This window comes from Sander vitreus, chromosome 21 (assembly GCF_031162955.1).
Source record: "Sander vitreus isolate 19-12246 chromosome 21, sanVit1, whole genome shotgun sequence".
Taxonomy (NCBI): Eukaryota; Metazoa; Chordata; class Actinopteri; order Perciformes; family Percidae; genus Sander; species Sander vitreus.
In genome coordinates, this window is record NC_135875.1 from 4,209,759 (window position 1) to 4,230,156 (window position 20,398).

Genomic DNA, 20,398 nt, shown 5'->3' on the forward strand with positions numbered 1-20,398 from the left:
AAGGTGTTTTTGGAAAAATGTTGTCGCCTTTTGAGTTTTTTTCTGACGTTTTTGGCGCTTCTCCGACATCTGTCGCCTTTTGACGTTTTGCCGCTTTTTTGAGTTTTTTTTCTGACAGTTTTTTAGGTGTTTTGTCGCTTTTTTAAATACACGATCTCAACCCCTGACAATGTCAACCCAAAGTTCTGCCCTTGCCTCCGAAAACAAACAGTATCTGAAAAAAGTTCCACTCTGTGGCCGGGTTGGATCAGTGGGTAGAGTGGGTTCGAGTCCGACGATGGTCCGATGGTTAAATAAGTGAGAATCCTGAAAATAGTGAATCCTATGCCCTTCTAGAAGTGCACAAGTTTTGGCATCAATATTAAGCCTACTTAAAGTACTAAAAGTAAAAGTACTCATTGTACACAATGACCCATTCCTGAATCTGCAAAGTAACTAAAGCTATGAAATAAATGTAGTGCAGTAAAAAGTACAATAATAATAATAATAATAATACATTTTTATTTGTATTGCACTTTACATTTCAGCAATCTCAAAGTGCTACAGAGCATATAATAATACAATTTACTAAGAAAATATAAATATCAAGGTTAATAAAAAATAGTTAAGAGGAAAACCTATAAAATACATTTAGTAAAAAGCTTGAAAAGATATGTTTTGAGGTTTTGAATATCTCCTTCTGAACTGAAGTGAAGTAGTATGAAAGTTGTATAAAATGGAAATGCTCAAGTAAAGAAAGTACAACCTCAACATTGTGCTTGCACTTTGCATTTAGGCTAGTTAAATGCCCCCAATGGCCATGTGCAGCAGTGTCATAGGATTAAAACATACACCCATGATTAAAACCTATATTGTGGTATATTATAATTATATATGATTACATTATATATTGTGATATTCATTTCTTAATGTAAAGGTTGTTAAACATCTTAACTCGGTTGAACGCAGCAGGTGTTTTCGTTCTTGAACGCGCCCCGGTTACATTTTTAAGAAACACAGCCGGGTGACGTCACGTAGGAAAGTACGGATTATCACGGTGCTGCTGCATTGACCCGAAAACAACCGACATCACGAAGTTGTACCGGAATACGGCTCATGACACTTTAATAGAAACGCAAAGTAAGTCTCAAAACTCGCTTTAGCAACGGAAACATTAATTCAAACGTCACTAAACTGGCGTCGAAACCTTCATTTCCTAATGCTAACGAGCTGACGCCGTCTATTTCCTGGAATGTATTCGGCTGCCGTTGGTGGGCTAAATTGTTGATGTAGCCGTTAACTAGCTAGTTAGCTAGCTGTTTGCCAGTTATAAATGTAGCCAATAATAAAAAAAACAATTTGCTTTGAGTGTGTATTTTGCATACCTGCTATGCGCATTTAAACAGGCCACATGTGTCAAATTGCCTAAAATGTGTGAAATATATAGACATTTGTATTGTGCAAACAGTAATGCAATGCAATGTAATGTAATCTGACATTAGCTTGGCAGGTGTTCTGGATGTAGCCATGTCCCTGAGGGGAATTTACGTTTCCTAGGATTGCGAAGGCATGGTCCGCCCTACTCTGCCTCTGATTGGCTTACCCTAATCAATCTCACGCTTCATGCCTAAACCTAACCAATCCATCCAATGAAGGCAACGAGTTCTAGCCAATCAGAGGTGGAGTAGGGTGGGTCATGCCTTCGCCATTCTAGGAAAAAGCTGACTGCCCTGATTTTTATTTGGCTGGCTAGTTAGGAGTTCAAACATCGCAATCAGTTTGTGCCTTTTCAAATAAATATATATTAAATAAATACTATTGGATATAAATTAACGCTGTCCTGTACACGTTATTTCTACTCTTTGGTCCAGCTTGAGTGGCAACAACAATGGAGAAACCTCCCTTCAGGCAGAACCAGAACTGTGGAGACTGGGAGCTGAAAGAGAGACTGGGAATGGGCGGGTTTGCCCATGTTTACCTCTACCAACATCACGTGAGATTGGAGCCATTTAACACAGCAGATATGTGACACTGAAACACTGTCAATAAGAAGTAGACACCCCTGTAAAGCAACCAGTATCATAACTGTGTCACTATTTACCTCCTTCCTTGTTGGGAGTAATACAGTAATCTTTTTTGTTGTTGTGACACTTTATGTTGACATACAGGAAGCAGCTCCTCTAAAACTACACACAAACTGCTATTTTTGGGTATACTTTCATGCACTGATATAACAATGGAACTTTCTGTCTGTTTTGTAGGAAACAAATGAAAAACTAGCTGTGAAAATGTGCCGTCTGGAGCTCACACCAAGGAATAAGGACAGATGGAGCAGAGAAATCCAGATCATGAAAAAGTTTGACATATTTTATTATACTATTACATTATTCCTTCTGTGGGGCACAGTAACTTTTTATAGCACATTGATTTAAATATCATAATGACAATACTTAGTCACAGCTATTATACGTTAATAATTATCTAAAGGAAACTGCAGACATTCAGTGGATGACTTTGCACAATCTGTATGGGCATCATTAAATATTAATGTGGTTTTGACTCCCTCTTCTCTCTCTCTCAGGTTGAATCACATCAATGTCGTGACAGCCCGAGATGTCCCGGAGGAAATGAGGCACATAGCCTTAAATGATCTTCCACTGTTGGCCATGGAGTACTGCTCCAGGGGAGACCTGAGGAAGGTGACTGACTCCTGGAAAAGAAAAAGAAAAAGCTTAGAATACGTCCACATCAAGCCAGCTAAATTTGAAAATTCATTTTCTTTTGTTTTTGTCTTTTTGTTTCCACTAAGAGAGCAGTTTTATACCCAAAAATTTTGTTTTTTTATTACTTGAAATCAGTCTCCAGAGTTGATAAATCTGAAACCACCCACGTCACATTGAGTGTAGGTGGGGAAAAAAACTTTACTGATCTATTTTCTTCAAGGCACCTATACATATGAGAAATACTGTATATTATTTACTCCCCTGCCCAATTAGTGTCAGTTCACCTGCAGAGCAGCCAGCCCAAACTCAACTCCTATATCAGCTTACATGAGTCTCACATTTTACCGGTAACACCCCCTTTTATAATGCCTTTGCTCATCATTTTTGAAAACATTTACTTACCGTCAGAGAAAGTGAAAGTGAAAGTATGCATCCTGATCATAGTTCGGTTATGAAATTGTACAGTGTCTCCTTGGCCGGGTTGCTGAAAGCTCTGTCAGGCGAAGTGTATGTCACCCTTGACGTCAGTAGAGGTTATATTAGCGTCTGGTTCAAAAGGAGTTTAGCCGACTTCACCGACATTCAACACAGAGTGTCGGAGCAGCCAACAGACATGAATCAGGCCCTCTGCGTTTACATCACCTTTCTCTAATTCGATCACACTTAGTTTTGTGTTTACAGTAAGTCATTATGAGATGACTCTCGGTTTATGAAGTTTTATAGCCTGCAATTGCTGTTGCTCTGTGTACAATGACGCAGCTAAAGAAAAGGTGCAGTGATTTGACTGATAACATGCAAATCAACTCAGGGTCTTATCATCTTTTATGGGGCAGCCCTATAGTTCAGCTGGTTAACAGGTAACATTTCTTTCACAGTGCAGATGTGCAAGGGTTAAAGTTTCATCACATACTGTACATGATGAGGCTGATGTTCTACTCTAACAGTAGTAGTGCAGCTTATCAGATTGTGTCACCATTTTGTCATGTAATGTAGGTTTACTGTGGATGTGATAGAATTGTATTTGTGTGGGTTACAGATGCTGAGCAAACCTGAAAACTGCTGCGGTTTGAAAGAAAGTGAAGTGCTTTCGTTACTCAATGATGTTGGTATGTTCAATGTTATTTTATGTGCGGCTTGTTTATTCAGACGTGTCTTTTTTTAGAGCCTCATCATTCAGTTAAACCACTGTATTCTGCACCAGGATCTGGTATCCAGTATCTGCACGAAAACAAGATCATACACAGAGACCTTAAACCTGAAAACATAGTGCTGCAAGATATTAACGGAAAGCTGGTTCACAAAATCATTGACCTGGGCTATGCTAAAGACCTGGACCAAGGCAGTCTGTGTACCTCCTTCGTTGGCACGCTTCAGTACCTGGTAAGCAAACAAGTAGTTTTATTTCTTTATCCACAGATGCACCTTACTTTATGTAATCTCTGACTAATTATATGCTTAATTATGTATTGAAATCCTTTAATCTTTTTCCTGCCTTCACAAATATATAAATGCCAAATAACACAAGTTGTCGATCAAATGTATTATGTTGAAATGCACCACTTTTTCTCTGCAGGCACCTGAACTGTTTGAGAATAAGGCATACACTGTTACTGTGGACTACTGGAGCTTTGGCACAATGGTATTTGAATGCAGTTGTGGTTTCCGTCCCTTCCTGCACAACCTGCAACCTGTGCAATGGTAAGTAATGTAAATTGACTCCATTTGTGTAGCGCTTTTCTAGTCTTAACGACTACTCAAAGTGCTTTTTACATATTACAGGCACCATTTACAAACATTCATACACTTTGGCCGAGGCTGCCGTACAAGGTGCCACCTGCTCATCAGATACACATTCACTCACATTTACACACCGATGGTGCAGCATTGGGAGCAATTCGGGGGTTCAGTGTCTTGCCCAAGGCAGACTGACCTGCAGAGCAAATCTCAAATTTGCCAGAAGTTCGTCAGGGTTTTCCCAGGCCAACCTGGCCCGCCTTCGTAAACAAAAATTAAAACAAAGTCTTTGCTTACCTCTGTAAACAGAACTAGGTGCCAACCCTACACCTAGTGTGTTGGGCAATGATCATTCCTTCTTGAAAAATGCAGAGTTGTTTTGTTGAAACTCTAAAAACCTTAACCTTAGTTAACTACAAGATCTCGAGGTTCTACAAGCGTTCAATGTTGGGGCGGAATATCTGAAAATCGCACGCAACCACGACTAACAAGTCAGTTTTGATGTATGTGAAATGTTTAATTTCCCATCAAACTACTATTATGCTTTTGTAAAGAAAATGAACAGAATTCATTTTAAGATGTAAAACTATCCATCAGCTTGTCTCTTCTCATCCACAGGGCCAGCAAAGTGAGGAATAAAGGTCCAAAAGACATCATGGCTGTAGAGGAGCAGAACGGAGAAGTCAGGTTCTCCACACACCTCCCCTACCCCAACAATCTCAGCAGGTTAGGATCCTGTCACTGCTAAAAAATACATCACTTCAAACACTATTCATACGGGGTGTCGGTTTTCTCTGCAATGTGAGTGAAAGTACATTGTTGCCACTTAAATGAAAGGGAAAATAGACTTGAGCCAGCAGCTGTGTGTTCCAAGTATTTGGACAGTGTTTGGTGCCAATTTCTCTCCTTCAACACGTATTTTAATTGCTGTTATTTAGGACGCTGTTGGAACCAATGGAAGCTCTGCTGCAGCTGATGTTAAAGTGGGACCCTGTCCAGAGAGGAGGCAAAGTCAACTCCGACACCAAGAAGCCCATGTGCTTTGAAAAGCTGGAGCAGATGCTGAGTATGAAGGTGCGTTACTGGCAGAGTTTTATCTAAAGAGTCAGCCTTTCATCGGTGTGTTTGAGCCAGTTGTATCTGGGTCAACCAGCATTTACATATTTCTCTTGTAACTGATAGCGTTCATTTCCTAAATGTTGAAGGTTATTTGGCCATCAGGGTTTTGTTTGAATTTCATTTATACCAGTCCTAATACGATACTCGCGTTTCTGTACAGATATCACAACAATGTTGTGTTTTCAAATTTTAAATGACTAAACACAAACTGACATCATTTTGAATTAACTCACTATCTGATCGAAGAACGAGTAAACAAGATTAGTAATTTAACATTTAATGGCAGCTTTCAGTACTTTTACTTGGTGCTATGAACAAATTACAGTATACAGTACAGTGGCCTTCAGTATACCAAACATTTCAGTAAATGATGACCAGTACTTTGTACTTAACAGTTTTTCTTCTGTGTGTGTCTCTCCAGGTCGTCCACATCCTGAACATGACCACAGCTCAGGTCCACTCTTTTCAGCTGACTCCGGAGGAAAGTCTCCACAGTCTGCAGAAGCGCATCGAGGCCGAGACCAACATCGAAGTGATGAACCAGGAGCTGCTGCAGGAGACGGGAGTGTCACTGGATCCCAGGAAGCACGCTGCGCAGTGTGTCCTAGATGGTGTGGTAAGTTGACTCTCTGTAACAGTCCTGTTGGAGTTAAAACCTGCATCAGGTGGTGTCCCGCTAGGGTTGGGCATCGTTTTGATTTTAACAATTCTGATTCCTATTCCGATTCTTCCTTTCGATTCCGGTTCTTATCGATTCTTGATTCCGATTCTTTGAGGGGTGGAGTTGAAATGGGTCACATGCCTATTTCACAGATAGGAACATTTTATTTTGATTCAATGGTGATTTACAGTTTTACTGGGCTTTTTCAACGTAAAATAAAGCCAAACTTTAGAGCACCACTTACTGTGCTCCAAGGCTTGCAACACAACAAGCACCTGGAAGTACGGTGGCCGCTACGGAAACCAACAATTTATGAAACAATTCCAAGTTGGAACCGGTTCTCGATGCCCAATCCTAGTGTCCTGGTGGTTTTAGGGGATTAAGACACCAAGTGTGTACTGGCATCGTCCCCAAATGGAGTCCAGCTGCGGACCTTTGTTGTGTTTTCTCTTCATGTCCTGTCATTTGTCTGCTGTTTCCTACTGCTAATAAAGCAAAAACAAAACTATTTTATGTTGTTATCTCCCATTGGAACCTTTACAAAGACAGGAATAGGTGTGCACAAGGCTTGTTTCGGTGCTAAAAACTAAAATGATGCAGAAAGTACTACTGTGGTTCACACACACTGTATGTACGCTGAGGGACTTTAAATCAATCAGAAATGCTGTTTTAAGCGACAGGAAAGCTATTTGCGTTGTTTCAAGTGGTGATTTTCTTCCCTCCTGTGTAGAGAGGGTGGGATAGCTACATCGTCTACCTGTTTGACAAGAGCATCACCAAGTACTCTGGTCCCCTTAGTGCCAGACAGCTGCCCGATAAAGTCAACACTATAGGTGAGTCTATTTAAGGTATATCTGCTGATGAGGAGACAATGAAGCAAACTGTAAAATGTGCCTTGATGCATCAGTTTGAATACATTTTAACACAGCACAGGTTACACACATTTCCTGTCTCCGTTAGGTTGTCAACTACAATTCTGTAACAGATTATTATATTTTGTACCGCGATGATCCACTTAATGGCAGTTTTGTGTTCTCCATTCTGTTTTTAACACCACATAGTGCAACTCTCATGGGTTTTGTTTTAACTTTGCAGTTCAAGAGGCCAAGACACAGCTGCCCCTGGTGGTGTTGAAGAAGGTTTGGGGTGAAGCAGTGAGCTACATCTGCGGGTTGAAGGATGATTACAGCAGGCTGTTCCAAGGACAGAGGGCTGCTATGTGAGTCGCACAACAGACTTCTATAATTTCTTTTTGTTTTATCACAAAAACATAACTAATATTTAATTGATGAAAGACTCAAGAGGCCAGCATATTTGTGTAAACACAGATTCATTTTTTTTTTTTTTTAATAAGTTGAATGTTGGTCCATTTATTAATCGTTAACTTCGTCCGTTGTACAGACTCAGAATCACGGTGACTTAGCGCTAACACAGAAATCACTTCCGGTTAGACAATTTGCAGTTGATTTGAATTGCGGAGATATGTGAAATCAGCAAACTTGTTTATTTCTGTTGTCATTTTCAGCCGTAACTGTCACGTTTAAAAAATATATTGTTAAACACGTTGGTCTGACGTCTCTGCTGTGCTTATTTTCTGTAATGTGTTGCTTGCATCTTTGATAAACCAAATCTAGCGTTAGGAACAGCAACATCTCACCACCAGTCGGACAGACTGCTACTTTGGGTGGTGTCATTTTCTTTAGTCTGTGGCCCAACAGGTAAATTAGCTTAGTGTTGACAAAAAACATCAAATATGCATTTTAGATGAATGAGATGAGAGAGTATCCAGTTGTTTCTCGCCCCCGTTGGTTGTTAAATTGCATGTACAGGACGCAGGAGTTTTCTACCCGGAAGTTATTGTAAACAAACAATAATTGGGTGATTGGGTCTATATTATTTACAGTAGACTCTTTTTATTTTACGTAACGCCCATGTGATCCATGTAAGTTGCTTTATTTACAAATGTAATCCTGTGGAGATGGAACAGACTACCGTGGCCTGGGGAAAGCTTTTTAATGCCCATTTCACCATACACTGTGGTCCTTGTCACTGCTATCTCAGCTGTCGGTTTGGGGAGGGTTTGAACAGCTCACCAGCTGCTTCAGGTGCTCCCATCATAACTTCCTGCAGATACTGGTTATTCTGATCGATTCGGCAACCAGCCACACCAAAAAGATTGCGCCTGGGTAATTGAACTCGAGCCTTTGCTCTAATGGTGCTTTTTTTCCCTTCCAAACCTCTCTATCTCTGAATTGTCTCCTTTCCTTCCCCTCCAGGTTGAGTCTCCTGCGCTACAACACCAACCTGACCAGGTGTAAGAACAGCATGTTTGGCTTCTCTCAGCAGCTGAAGGCCAAGCTTGACTTCTTCAAGAGCAGCATCCAGTACGACCTGGAAAAATACAGTGATCAGATGCACTATGGCATATGTGAGTGTTTACTTGCAGCTTGACCCTTTAATTTACAAATGGGCATATTTTAATAGCACTGTTTTTGTTTGATGAGCTGTGTGTGTTTGTTTAAAGCCTCTGAAAAGATGCTAAAAGCCTGGCAAGAGAACGAGGAACGAGCTGCTGCTTTTGCACAGGTAATGCATGTTTTCAAAATGTTTAAAACATTTAGAAGGCCTGTAATGTTTCTCAGTACAAATCCTTATGGTGGCATGATTCCTGGTTTGTCCTGCAGGTGGCAGAGGTGAGCCATCTGGATGATGAGATCATGGCTCTGCACTCGGAGATAGTGGAACTTCAGAGGAGCCCGTATGCTCGACGCCAAGGAGACAAGATGGAGCAGCTGTGAGTGTTGAATGTGATCTGACCATACTGCAATATGTCATCTAAAAAGTTATCAACCTAGTCTTTCTCCCATGTTTTGTTGATTTGAAAGACAGAAGTGATCATATAGCTAGAGCCTGATGGTTCTTCTTGTGTTGGTTTGTAAACATTCTGTGTACTAGAGGTGTGAATCTTCACCGATCATTCGATTACGATTATCTGGTCTTCGATTCGATGTCTCGATGCGTCAAAAACATTTTTCTATTAAAGCCATATAGGATATTTGACTTGACAAATTTGCATTGTCAAGTGCAATGCCCAAGCTGCAATAAGTAACTTTAGACTGGAATGATGAAGTGTTTGGGTTCGTTTCTTTAAGGTAGCTACCACGAAGGTTTACCTATTTTGGATTAGTCATATACCACCCTACTTTTAACCAGCAAATATATTGTGCTGTACTGGAATAACTGACCCCAGACAATTCTTTAACAAAAAAGGCATTATTTACTGAACCATAACTTAAATGTACAAATAATATTTAGCCGTTAGATTGAATAACAAAAAAAAACGCAACACAAATCACACCCTTCAAACATGCTAACTGCAATATTTCTTCAAATGATATTACACACAACTACCCCTTTACCCGTTTCTCTGTCAGTTTCCACTTAAAACACTCCAGCTACACAAAATGATTCCTCCTTACAGCAGTTTCAATGTAAAACTTACTCAAACCCTATTAAACCACTGTGTAACCACACACCCACACCCACACCCACCCACACCCACCCACACCCACAACCACCCACACACGCCGAGAGGAAGAAAAAAAAATGTTGCGGGCCTGATGGTAGCTCGTGTGGACGTGCAGGACGTTATCTTCAGTGAAGTAAACACACAGAAATCCAACTTACAGTTAGCTGTGAGTCCAAGAAACACAGCTCAAACATGAAAAGGAAAACCAGTCACCAGCTACGGCAAAGTCCTCTTCAGCAGGGAAACACACTGTCATCCTCTCTGGTCCAAAATCAGCGTCCTCGGAATCAGCAACTCTCCGCCCTTAGTTAGCTAGTCCGTTAGCTCCAACTTTAGCCAGGCACACTAGCACAACATTTGTTCTAAACCACTGCTGTGAGACAGGAAAAGTGCCGTAGTGTAGCTACACCTCTTCAGCTTCGTTATTCCACTTAGATCTTCTCCATGCTAACTATTCTAGTGTCTCTCGATGTTTCTCAGTGTTTTCTTTCCTATTCTCGATTTGTGAATCTCTCCACTCTCCCGGGTCTACGCTCAGCCGTTGTGTGTGTGTGTGTGTGTGTGTGAGTAAGTAAGTAAGTAAGTAAGTAACGGGTTAAGCTACTGAGAATGTTATTTTTCATTTGAATGTTTATGCCTAGGCCGCCATTGCGTTATATCGATTATGGTGGGCCACTGCATCGATGCAGCATCGTCCATGTCCGCATCCCGATGCATCGATTATTTGATTAATTTCAACACCTCTACTGTGTACATAATGTGTAGAGTTGTCTCAACAAAATTGATTATTGATTTTTTGTGACCACCTAACTTTTTATGAAGCACCATTATCAGGTCAAAATACCCTCTTTTACACAAGAAATGTTTGACTTAAACAGAACCAAAGAATCCTGCACAGTATTGCTCACTTGTACTCCCTTCACTTTATCAACAACATTTTGATAAAAGAATATTTCAGAGGTTTACAGACAGAAAAATGTTGGGAGAGAGTAAGTGGGGATTACATGCAATAAAGGTGTACACCAGGCATTGCAATCAGGATATTGAGATTACGCCTCAAAAATATAACTACATGTCGTGCTACAGAGATCCCATATGGGGAGCACAAGAACTGTGATTGGCCAGCTTGTGATGCTTGTGTTTTCTCCTAAAAAGTATCTGATGCTAGTGGACATTGTTGATCTAAGACAACATGAAGAAAGTAAATAGAAAAGTTTAATTTTCTTCTCCTTTTCCATAATGCGCATCAGGCAAAGCCATCTCGACCTCAAAACCCTCTGCTCACAAAAGCCCCAGCACTCAAGCAAATATTAAAACAAAGTAAATATGCACAGAATATTCACTAACCAGGGCCGAGCCTCCCACCATCGCTCGTATCACAAAGTAAATGAAAGAATGTGAGCACAGTTACTATGGGATAAATAATTAAAGCATGATACGGCCTGATCACATACGATACACCTTCTAGTGTTGCGGAGGTGATATCAATGAGTGAAATCCAGTATAAATCAAAACCTACGCAACGGGTATCTATGTTGAAACTCAAGTTTTTGATCCTACACATCTGTCAATAACACGTTATAGTGGGCAAGACATTTGTAGAAAGTGGCCGGACAATTTAAAGTCTAATGTGCAGATTGGCATCAAATTCTAGGAATATACTAAAGTGAAAACCCTCCTCTGTGCTGCTGTATAAGTAGTGACTGGTGTCACTTCCATGGCACAAACAGTCAAGACAGGATGGATGTCTAACTGCATTTTAAACATGCTGCATCAAACGACAATCTGCTGTGTAAAAGACCACAAAATGAACTGCTGTTAGCTCTTCTTGGCTGAAGATTTTTACAATGATATGTTATTTACTTTTGTAAATATCTAAATGTGACTTAATTCATTTTGCAGAGAAGAAAAAGCGATTGAGCTCTACAAGCAACTGAAGATGAGATGCAAAAGTAAGTAACATCCTGATCAAATTTGTGTGTGTGTGTATGTATGTGTCTGTGTGTGTATGTATGTGTCATATATATAGTATATAGTTTTTTTTTTATTTTGGTTCAGGCAGCGTTTTAAAAGTATCGTATCATGTTGATAAGAGCATTAAAATGAGAAAAAATAATAGGACAAAAAGAAATCTAGGGAAATTTAGAATAGAGAAAAATGTGCGATTAATTACGAGTTAACTATTACATTCATGTGATTAATCGCGATTAAATATTTTAATTGTTTGACAGCACTAGTTATATTATGATATCAATGTAAAGGCTTACTTTTCCTCATCAATCTAAATAGAAATCAAATAAATCCATGTGTTAAACTTAGTGTGTTTATCTGATTATCTCTCAGCACCTGAGCCAGATGTGAGCAGTGACAGCTCTGAGATGGTGAAGGCCATTATTCAGACCGTCCAGAACCAAGACAAGGTCCTAAAAGACCTGTACACCCACCTCAGGTAAGAGTCCAACACTCCTCAAAGACATTCAGTGTTTGATTTTACAGACCTGTAGGGAACAACAGCTTTTCTGTGACTCTTCAATATAAAAACACCATCCTTGGTAGAGATACTAATACCGTATGTTAACGTCTGCCATGTCTCGACTCCCCCTAACAGCAAGATCCTGATCAGCAAACAAAAGATCATTGACTTGTTTCCACGAATTGAGAAAACCTTGGAGAGCATCAAGGATGCTGACAACACAGTGATGCAGATGCAGATCAAGAGACAAAGAGAGTTCTGGCATTTACTGAAGATCGCCTGTGTAAGTGACTGCGTTTTTTATTTTATAAGTTTAGTGTGATGTAAAGTGTGTGGGTTTATGTGTATCAACGCTCAGGAATCGTACTTTTTAGGGTCGGCGTGTTATCACTGAGGGCTCTAATATTCAAAAATCTACCGTAATTGAATTAAACCATGTCACACTGTCCTATGGCTGTAACTAGGGATTATTTTTGTTATCAGCTTCTCTGCGGATAATTCGCTTGATTAACTAATTCATCTTTGGTTCGCACAATGTCATAAAATAATGAAAAATGCCTTTGGACGTAAATATTCAGCATCTTCTCCAATATACTGAGAATTCATAATAAGAAAAAGTGATTATACTGGGAATATCAGAGGTAGTTAATAAACTAACTAGTAAGCCTCCATTGGCTAATAGCAGCAAAACAAAGTCCCTCTAGTGAAGCTGTAGATCACAGAACTAACTGACACATTACACCTGGAGAGAATTACGTTTATCTCGAATTATAAACTGAAGCAATTTTAAAAAATATGGCCATGATTTGTTTCTTTTTTTCTTCTTTAACAACACACAAATGAAACCCAAACTCCATAATTACCAGCAGTGCTGGGTGGGTGGGCGAGTGAACGGGCCGTTCGATGGCTATATCCCCCCTTTTTTCTTTTTCCGTTCTCTTCCTTTCTCTTTTATTCTACATAATCTTTGGGAAATAGTGTAACAATTGTAATCTGAATAAATCCTATCCTGTATAAATGTCAAGTTTGGGCAGTTAAAGTTAGAGAAGCAAGCTTGTGACCGACGGGATAAAATCTGAGTGGGGAAAGTGAAAGAGCAGCACTTGTCCCTCCCTCATTACCACCACTGAGGTGCCCTTGAGCAAGGCCCTTAACCTCCAACCGCTCCAGTGGAGCTGCTCAGTGGCAACAGATCAGACTGTGGTTGTACTGGGCAGCTTCCAGGTGTAAATGTGTGTAACTGTGTGAATGTGATCAGAGGGCGTTCCTGCAAAAGAACCTTCCCTGAATAAATAAAGGTTAAAAAAAAAAGAAAAGGGTGTTTGCACTGATGCTCCTAATAAAAATATTTGAAAAATAAAATAATGAAAAATGTTGATCCCAATTTCCTAAAGCAAAGATGACGTCTTCACATTGCTTGTTTTGAGATGGGTTATAGATAAAAAAAAATAAACTGCAGTAGGGCTGCAACTAATGATTATTTTTATTATGGATTAAAAAAAGTAGTGAAAACCGGCAATGAAATGCTTGTGACCAAGTCCAAAACCCAAAAAGATTCAGTTTATTATCGCATAAGACAAAGGAAAACAGGAAATCCTCACAATCAAGGAGCTAGAAGTTGGTAAAAAAAATGGCTTGAAAACTCACTTAAATTATTAATTAATCACAAAAATAGTTGTGTCCAGGGCACCCGGGTAGCTCAGTTGGTGGAGCAGGCGCCCATATATAGAGGTTTACTCCTCGACGCAGCGGCCGCGGACTGGACTCCGACCTGCTGCCCTTTGCTGCATGTCGTTCCCCCTCCCTCACCCCTTTCATGTCTTCAGCTGTCGTGTCAAAATAAAGGCCTAAAATGCCTAAAAAAATAGTTGTGTCCGTCTCTGCAGCTGATAAGTCCGTCCTGTTCGTCAGCTGTGGTACTTTCTGTTCTCTGTTACCTCCTCAGACTTGGCTTCTCTAACGGATCACAAACAGAATCAGCGGGAGGATGAGCCGCCTGCATTCCTTCTTGTACGAGAAAGACATCATGTTTATTATCGCCGCATGTATCCGCATGATCTCTCTCTGTCTCCTCCAGGCTCAAAACTCAACACGAAACTCGATAGCAGCCAGTCCCGAGTCGTCCAACCTGCTGCAGGTTTCTCCGTGGTCACAGTCGGCACAACCCGTCAGCTCCCCACATCCCCTAACCTCCCTACCTGGGCCCAATGACAGGTAACAGATCCATTGATTGATTGATTCAGAACATTCATGTCACTTATGATTGCTCTGTCAATGCCGGTATAGAAATGATTCGCCCCCTTGACCGTTTCATGTGTAACTGTGTGAAAACAAATCTCTACAAATTGATCTAATCTCACTATACACGGAGAACACAAAATACTTGATTGCATAAATGTTCATCAATATTTTCTGGAAGCACCTTTAGGCAGTGATGACCCTTAAGTTCTTTTGTTTGATTGTTCAAAAAACATGAGTCAGACCACGGGGTTGAACACTTTATGTATCGTGAATATCATTATAGGGCTGCAACTAAGGATTATTTTCATAGTCGATTAGTCTGTCAATTATTTTTCTCGATAAATTGTTTGGTCTCTAAAACGTCAAATGGGGCAAAATGCCGATCAGTGTTTTTCCAAAGCCCAAGATGACGTCCCTTCAATGTCGTGTTTTGTCCACAACTCAAATATATTCAGTTTACTGTCATAGAGGAGAGAAGAAACTAGAACATATTCACATCTAACAAGCTGGATTCACATCATTCTTTTAAACTGATCAAAATAGTTGGTGATTAATTTAATAGTTGACAACTAATAAATTCATTGATTAATCTTTGCAGTTCTATATCATTACCCTTTGACATTTTATACAACCCAAACAAAATGGAGCTTTGTTACTTGTTTGATGTTGTATATTAATAAGGTGTTCATGCTACAGTCATGTGAATATAATATTATGCTGTCGTTGCATTTTCTCCCCCGTGGCGTTCTTCTGTAGCCGATAAAATGCTAAACACATTGCAACACATTGTACGTGTGATGAAACGGGCCTCTTGATGTGTTTCCTTCAGTGACGCTGCTCCGCGTCTGCTGCAGGAGAACCAGAAGTACCTCAGTCAGCTGACCAGCCTGATGCAGGAAGCTGCTGATGAACAGGCCAAAAGCATAGTGGTGAGTAGTTCTTCTTTTAACTTGCGGTGTTTCAGTTCTGCATCTTTTTAATGCACTCTCACCCTCGGACATAATGGCAAAGAAAGGCCAAAAAAAACAAACACAGTCACATCAAGTTCTCTGAATGAACTGAAGGTGACAAGAACCTTCAAAATGTGTCCAAATTGTGATTTTTAACACACACTTGTTTAGCTTCTTGTGTCAGCTACATACCAGGAACAAGAAACCATCAATTAATCTCTAATAGTAAAATGCATTTGCATACAACATACTTTGACACAAACTCTTCTTTTAGCTACAGTAAATAGACACACACACACACACACACACACACACACACACACACACCCACAGTGTCCATACAGATCTATTATTTCAGCTTTTTTGATAGCTCAACTGATTAATAACCTTGTAGTGACCTGATATTTTCCCACATTTGTGACTCAACTTTAGGTTACATAACACCAGAGTTTACTGTAGCACGACACACGGAGTCAAACTGCCCACTCTGACAGACACTAATTGAGCAAAAACTGAGTTTTTATGATGTAAGATCGATGCATCCCTAAGTGTCCGTCTAGAGCTGTATCAGTGTGGTGATATTTAAAAGTAGGCTCATTGCAAACAATTTTCTAAACTTTTTTTTTATCATTTGAAAAGTGCTTGTTTTCAAAAATCTTTGCACATTGTTACATGACTACAATGAGGAAAACCTGTTTGAAGTTTTGGTTGTGTACGCTGATGTTTGACAGATGTTTAAATTCACTGAGAGGTGATCAGAATGATTTCTATTTAAGGCTCCCCCTCTCAGTCCATTAGTCGACTAATCTGTCGTTTTGGTCTTGACCAACTAAGAATGCTTTAGTCTAATAGTCTTTTTTTTCTGCTTTTTTCATGCTGAATGACTTGCTTCCAAGAAACATATGAGCACATCTCTGGCAAACACGAGACTTAAAGTGGTGCTTCTGCTTGATCGTCGTGGAGAAACTCAGTTTTACAGATCTGTCGATTAAATCAACTAATCGATGAGTCGACATAATCATACGAGTGTTCACCAACTAAGAATTTTTTAAATCAGCCATATTGATACAGTTAAGATCACCAGATAGGAAGCAGGAAGTACTTTTCGGAACAATTACTAAAGATGGGTGTAGTGACACACAAAACTAAATACGTACAGTAAATATTATTTTTACACAGATGTAGTTGCAGTTCATTCTAGGGAAGTTGCTTCCTTTTTCATACAGGATTTCTTTGTGTGTATAAAACCATTTTAAAATATGTTTTTGTATCATTCTGGTTCATCATCTCAACTCTTAAACACCTGGTGGTTTTCCTCTTTCAAGGACCAAGACTGGAGCTGGACGAAATACGAAACCCTAACAACCAAATTAAAAAAGAGAAATGCGTGAGCGTTTTGTGGCGTCCTTCCATCCCTGCCTGTGCTCCGAGTAACACTAAAGACTGTAAGCGGCTAACACAAGCAGAGTGGCGTCAAACGTTGTACAGTTGTACAAGGACTCGGGATATTCTCTTAAAAAATGGCTCTCATGGTGGAGTTCAACACATGCTCAGTGGTGTCTGCCCGCTCCAGCCTGATGAACAATGAAGCTGTGTCACTCTACTTTTTTTGTCCTTTTGCTGCACAATATACATCATGATTCATAAAAACTGATGATATTAATTTTCACTGTTGTTGCAAAATTGAGCAAACTGTAGCACCAGATTTGAGGGTGTGGAAGGTGGATTCATCGCACGAGAGTGTTGGACAGAAATATGGGAACGAGTTCAACCGTGAGACATACAAGGAAAACACAGGAAGTGGAGGGGGGGGGTCGAGGAGGAAATTACAATCAAGCAAACAGCACTTTGATACTCCCATGTATCCTCTGTAACGAGATGAGACGATCCAGGCTGCCAAAAACTGTCGCTGAACTCACAGATTTACAAACAGTTATTTAACTCCTATTGTCATATTCTCATAATCGATTTGATATATTTTACTATACATAGTCTGGGGGTTTAGATTCTATGTAAATGTTTTGATTTTTGAAGTTTTCTCATTTATTAAAGTGTTATGTATCATAGGCGGAAGTCTTTTGTCGTGATATCTGTGACAGACGTGGCTGGCCCTCATGTTTACACAATGTCTATACTGTCTTTTAAATTGTCTGCCAGATACAAAGAGTTTTGTTGTCTCATTACTGTATGTGCATGTTTAATTTCACTGGATGGTTCATGCTGCTTTCATGTCATATAGAGTTTAAACGATTAGTAAAGTTTCCGTCCAAAATTAGTGCAGATTTTTAACATATTTCCAGAAAAATCATCAAAAGAAAATGCAAATAAATGCATGTTTCCAACCCACTACTGTTGAATATTATGAGTCAGTTCATGGAGATAAACGCATGCCATGAAACCATTGCAAAAGAAGAGGACATACTTAACAGAGCTCCAGTCAAACGAGAGAAAACGATGTAAATATAACATTCCTGTCTCCTTATCGCTGCACACAGATCTGATGTTTTCAGCTCTTCAGTGAACGTTTAACTTAGTCACATTCTTGATGTCCGTCATGATGAATTTCCAGTGTTTCCACTCAGGGTTTTTTTATGCACATCAAAACAGTTGAATGGAAATACACTTAATTAATCCAAAAGAAAAGGAGTTAAAGAAAATGAAAGGGCAAATCATTTTTAACATAAATATCAAAAAATTCTCCAATGTGAATATTTGCTGCTTTTCTTGTTTTATGAAACTGTAAAAATGCTGATCGGACGAAAACAAGCAGTTACTAGACATCACATCGGAGCGGAAATTATTATTATATGAACATGTCACTATTTTATGTCATCCGGCAAAAAAGAATTAATCAGTTAATCAAGAAAGTAATCGGCAGATAATCAATAATAGTCATTCAACTGTCTGATGCTTGTAAGTAGTCAATGGGACTGAAGTCTGGCTTGCTGGATGTACTGTGCGGGTAAAATGCCTGACATGCTATCTCCGCTATCTATTTAGCAAGGGCACCGTCGCTGCATCCGGGGGCTTAGTGTCACCCAAGATGATTGTGATTGGTTTAAAGAAATACAAACAACTCAGAACGTGTATTTCCCTCTGTCTAAGAACGATAACTTGAGCAGTCAGACAATACTCCAGTGCTGTCGCAGTGCTGTGGCGATCTGGCAAAGCGAGACTAACGAGACTGCAACTCAATTTATTTCTGGTGATTTTTACTCACTTTTCTTTATAAAATATCAGAAAATAGTGAAAGGTGCCTGTTAACATTTCCCACATGTCTGAAACCTAAATGTATATACAACTTACTGTTTATAAAAACGGAGAAAAGCAGTAAATCATCACATTTGAGAAGCTGTAACCAGAGAACATTTGGCATTTTTTGCTTGAAAAATCACTAAGACGATGAATCCGTTAACAAAACTGTAGCTGAATAATCAACTTATCGATTAACCATGGATTCTTTCTGCTCTAGTCATGAACATGGGACTCTTTCCCTTCATCGTCTATCCATTTATGACATGAACGTTGCATTGAAGCACAGTCGGCGCCCTCGGTTGTTGACGGTGAAATCAATGTGAATGATTGGAAACCAGGATAGTAAATGGTTGAATGCACTGCAGTTACACAGTTAGGGATAGATTAACCATCTGAGTAGTATTTATGAAGTTACAGTGCAATGGAAAAAGTATTTTGTTTTTTTCTTCTGTATTTAAGTAACTGGATTTGTCATATGTCTTTCCATTTAAGTATTTGTTTCCATCTGATGGTTTAAAATTGTCTGAATGTTTAATTTTTAAAAATGTTACTGTAAAAAGATCAAATGTTTGCCTGGTAATAAAATAAAATGACTTTGGCATGATTCTGCTTTCAGTTCACAGTTTATTATAAGCTCAACTAAAAACAATGCATCATTATTAACCCTTGAGTTCCTACACCTCCTACGCATTTCATTATATTTTTAGAACGTCATTACAAGTGAGACGCTTAATGTGACCGCTGTGATTGCACACCTGCTGTCACCTCAACACTAAATCAAGTGATTTCTCAAATTGTGACACAGTAGAAAACACTGGAAAAGTACAGTGGCTGTTTGTCCTGTTATCTAAAAGGAGAAACTGTACAGTCGAGATACTTTGTCTACTCTTAAACAGTATCTCAGCCTTCAAACTGAGTGATTAATAGTGAGTCACAGAGATTAGCTTCTTCCTTCTCATGACAAGTTTTTAAGTCTTTTAGACAACCTTGTCTATTTTACGTGGAAATGATTTGTCAGGAGTGTTTCAAGCATGAAAAATGTCATGTTAGTTCACTGGAGAGTTTTACATTTTGAAATTTTAAACTTTGGCGCATCTACGCTCACCCACAGCAGTAATATTCACAATTTGTAGTGTGTCATCTGAGATATTGTGTTGTTTTGACATTTAAGATTATTTAGCACGGAGTCTGACACACAGTCGCAGTCAGAAACCTTAAAGGTGCTCTAAGCACCCTCCCTTCCACGCACTAACCCCTCAATTTCCAAATCCTTCTCGTCGGTCATTGGCTGGAACACTTATGTTTGGTGGTGCAGGTTGGCCAGTTTGTTTTTGTTGCCTTTTTTGGAGCCTGGGCTGTCTACAGAGACCGCGTTTTATTTTACAGTGTGTTCAGGGGACAGGCAGCTAGTGGATAGTGAGGATATGTTGTATGTGACAAAAAAAAATGTAGCCTAAAAAACGCGCGACATCGCTTAGAGCATCTTTTAAAACACGGATCGTAAAACACCGAAGTTAAAATGAAACATTACGAGATCCACACAAAGACCTATCGTGGTTTTACTGTCGTCTGTGTTGTTGGAAAGTCTTCGTGTGGATTATTCTGAAACTGAGAAAATCAGAACAAACGCAGATGGCTGCATGTTTGACTAAACATCCTGATCCCCTTTGAAGACGGATGTGGTCATCGCATTTCATCTCCTGCAGAATGAGCCCGGTAAAGTGCTGATGAGTG

The 20,398-nt window shown here is 39.6% G+C and overlaps 1 protein-coding gene across 1 annotated transcript; it reads left to right on the top strand.

Annotated features, from left to right (window-relative positions):
• Positions 1-998: 998 nt before the first annotated feature.
• LOC144536017 (inhibitor of nuclear factor kappa-B kinase subunit alpha-like) lies at positions 999-19,268 on the top strand. Its single transcript, XM_078278893.1, has 21 exons — positions 999-1,119; positions 1,851-1,972; positions 2,241-2,335; positions 2,561-2,678; positions 3,739-3,808; positions 3,904-4,082; positions 4,276-4,400; positions 5,055-5,162; positions 5,375-5,510; positions 5,977-6,171; positions 6,947-7,049; positions 7,312-7,435; positions 8,493-8,644; positions 8,741-8,802; positions 8,901-9,010; positions 11,648-11,697; positions 12,089-12,194; positions 12,354-12,501; positions 14,296-14,432; positions 15,289-15,388; positions 16,735-19,268. The coding sequence occupies exons 2-21, from the start codon at positions 1,868-1,870 to the stop codon at positions 16,798-16,800; spliced, it is 2,289 nt and encodes a 762-aa protein (XP_078135019.1). The 5' UTR covers positions 999-1,119; positions 1,851-1,867; the 3' UTR covers positions 16,801-19,268.
• The last annotated feature ends 1,130 nt before the right edge of the window (positions 19,269-20,398 follow it).

Bases quoted from the DNA above. Each gene is read 5' to 3' on its own strand.
- LOC144536017 (XM_078278893.1), top strand. From the start codon at position 1,868: ATGGAGAAACCTCCCTTCAGGCAGAACCAGAACTGTGGAGACTGGGAG. The intron at 2,336-2,560 runs GTTTGACATATT...TCTCTCTCTCAG, and splicing joins GAAATCCAGATCATGAAAAA to GTTGAATCACATCAATGTCG. The intron at 4,083-4,275 runs GTAAGCAAACAA...TTTTCTCTGCAG, and splicing joins TTGGCACGCTTCAGTACCTG to GCACCTGAACTGTTTGAGAA.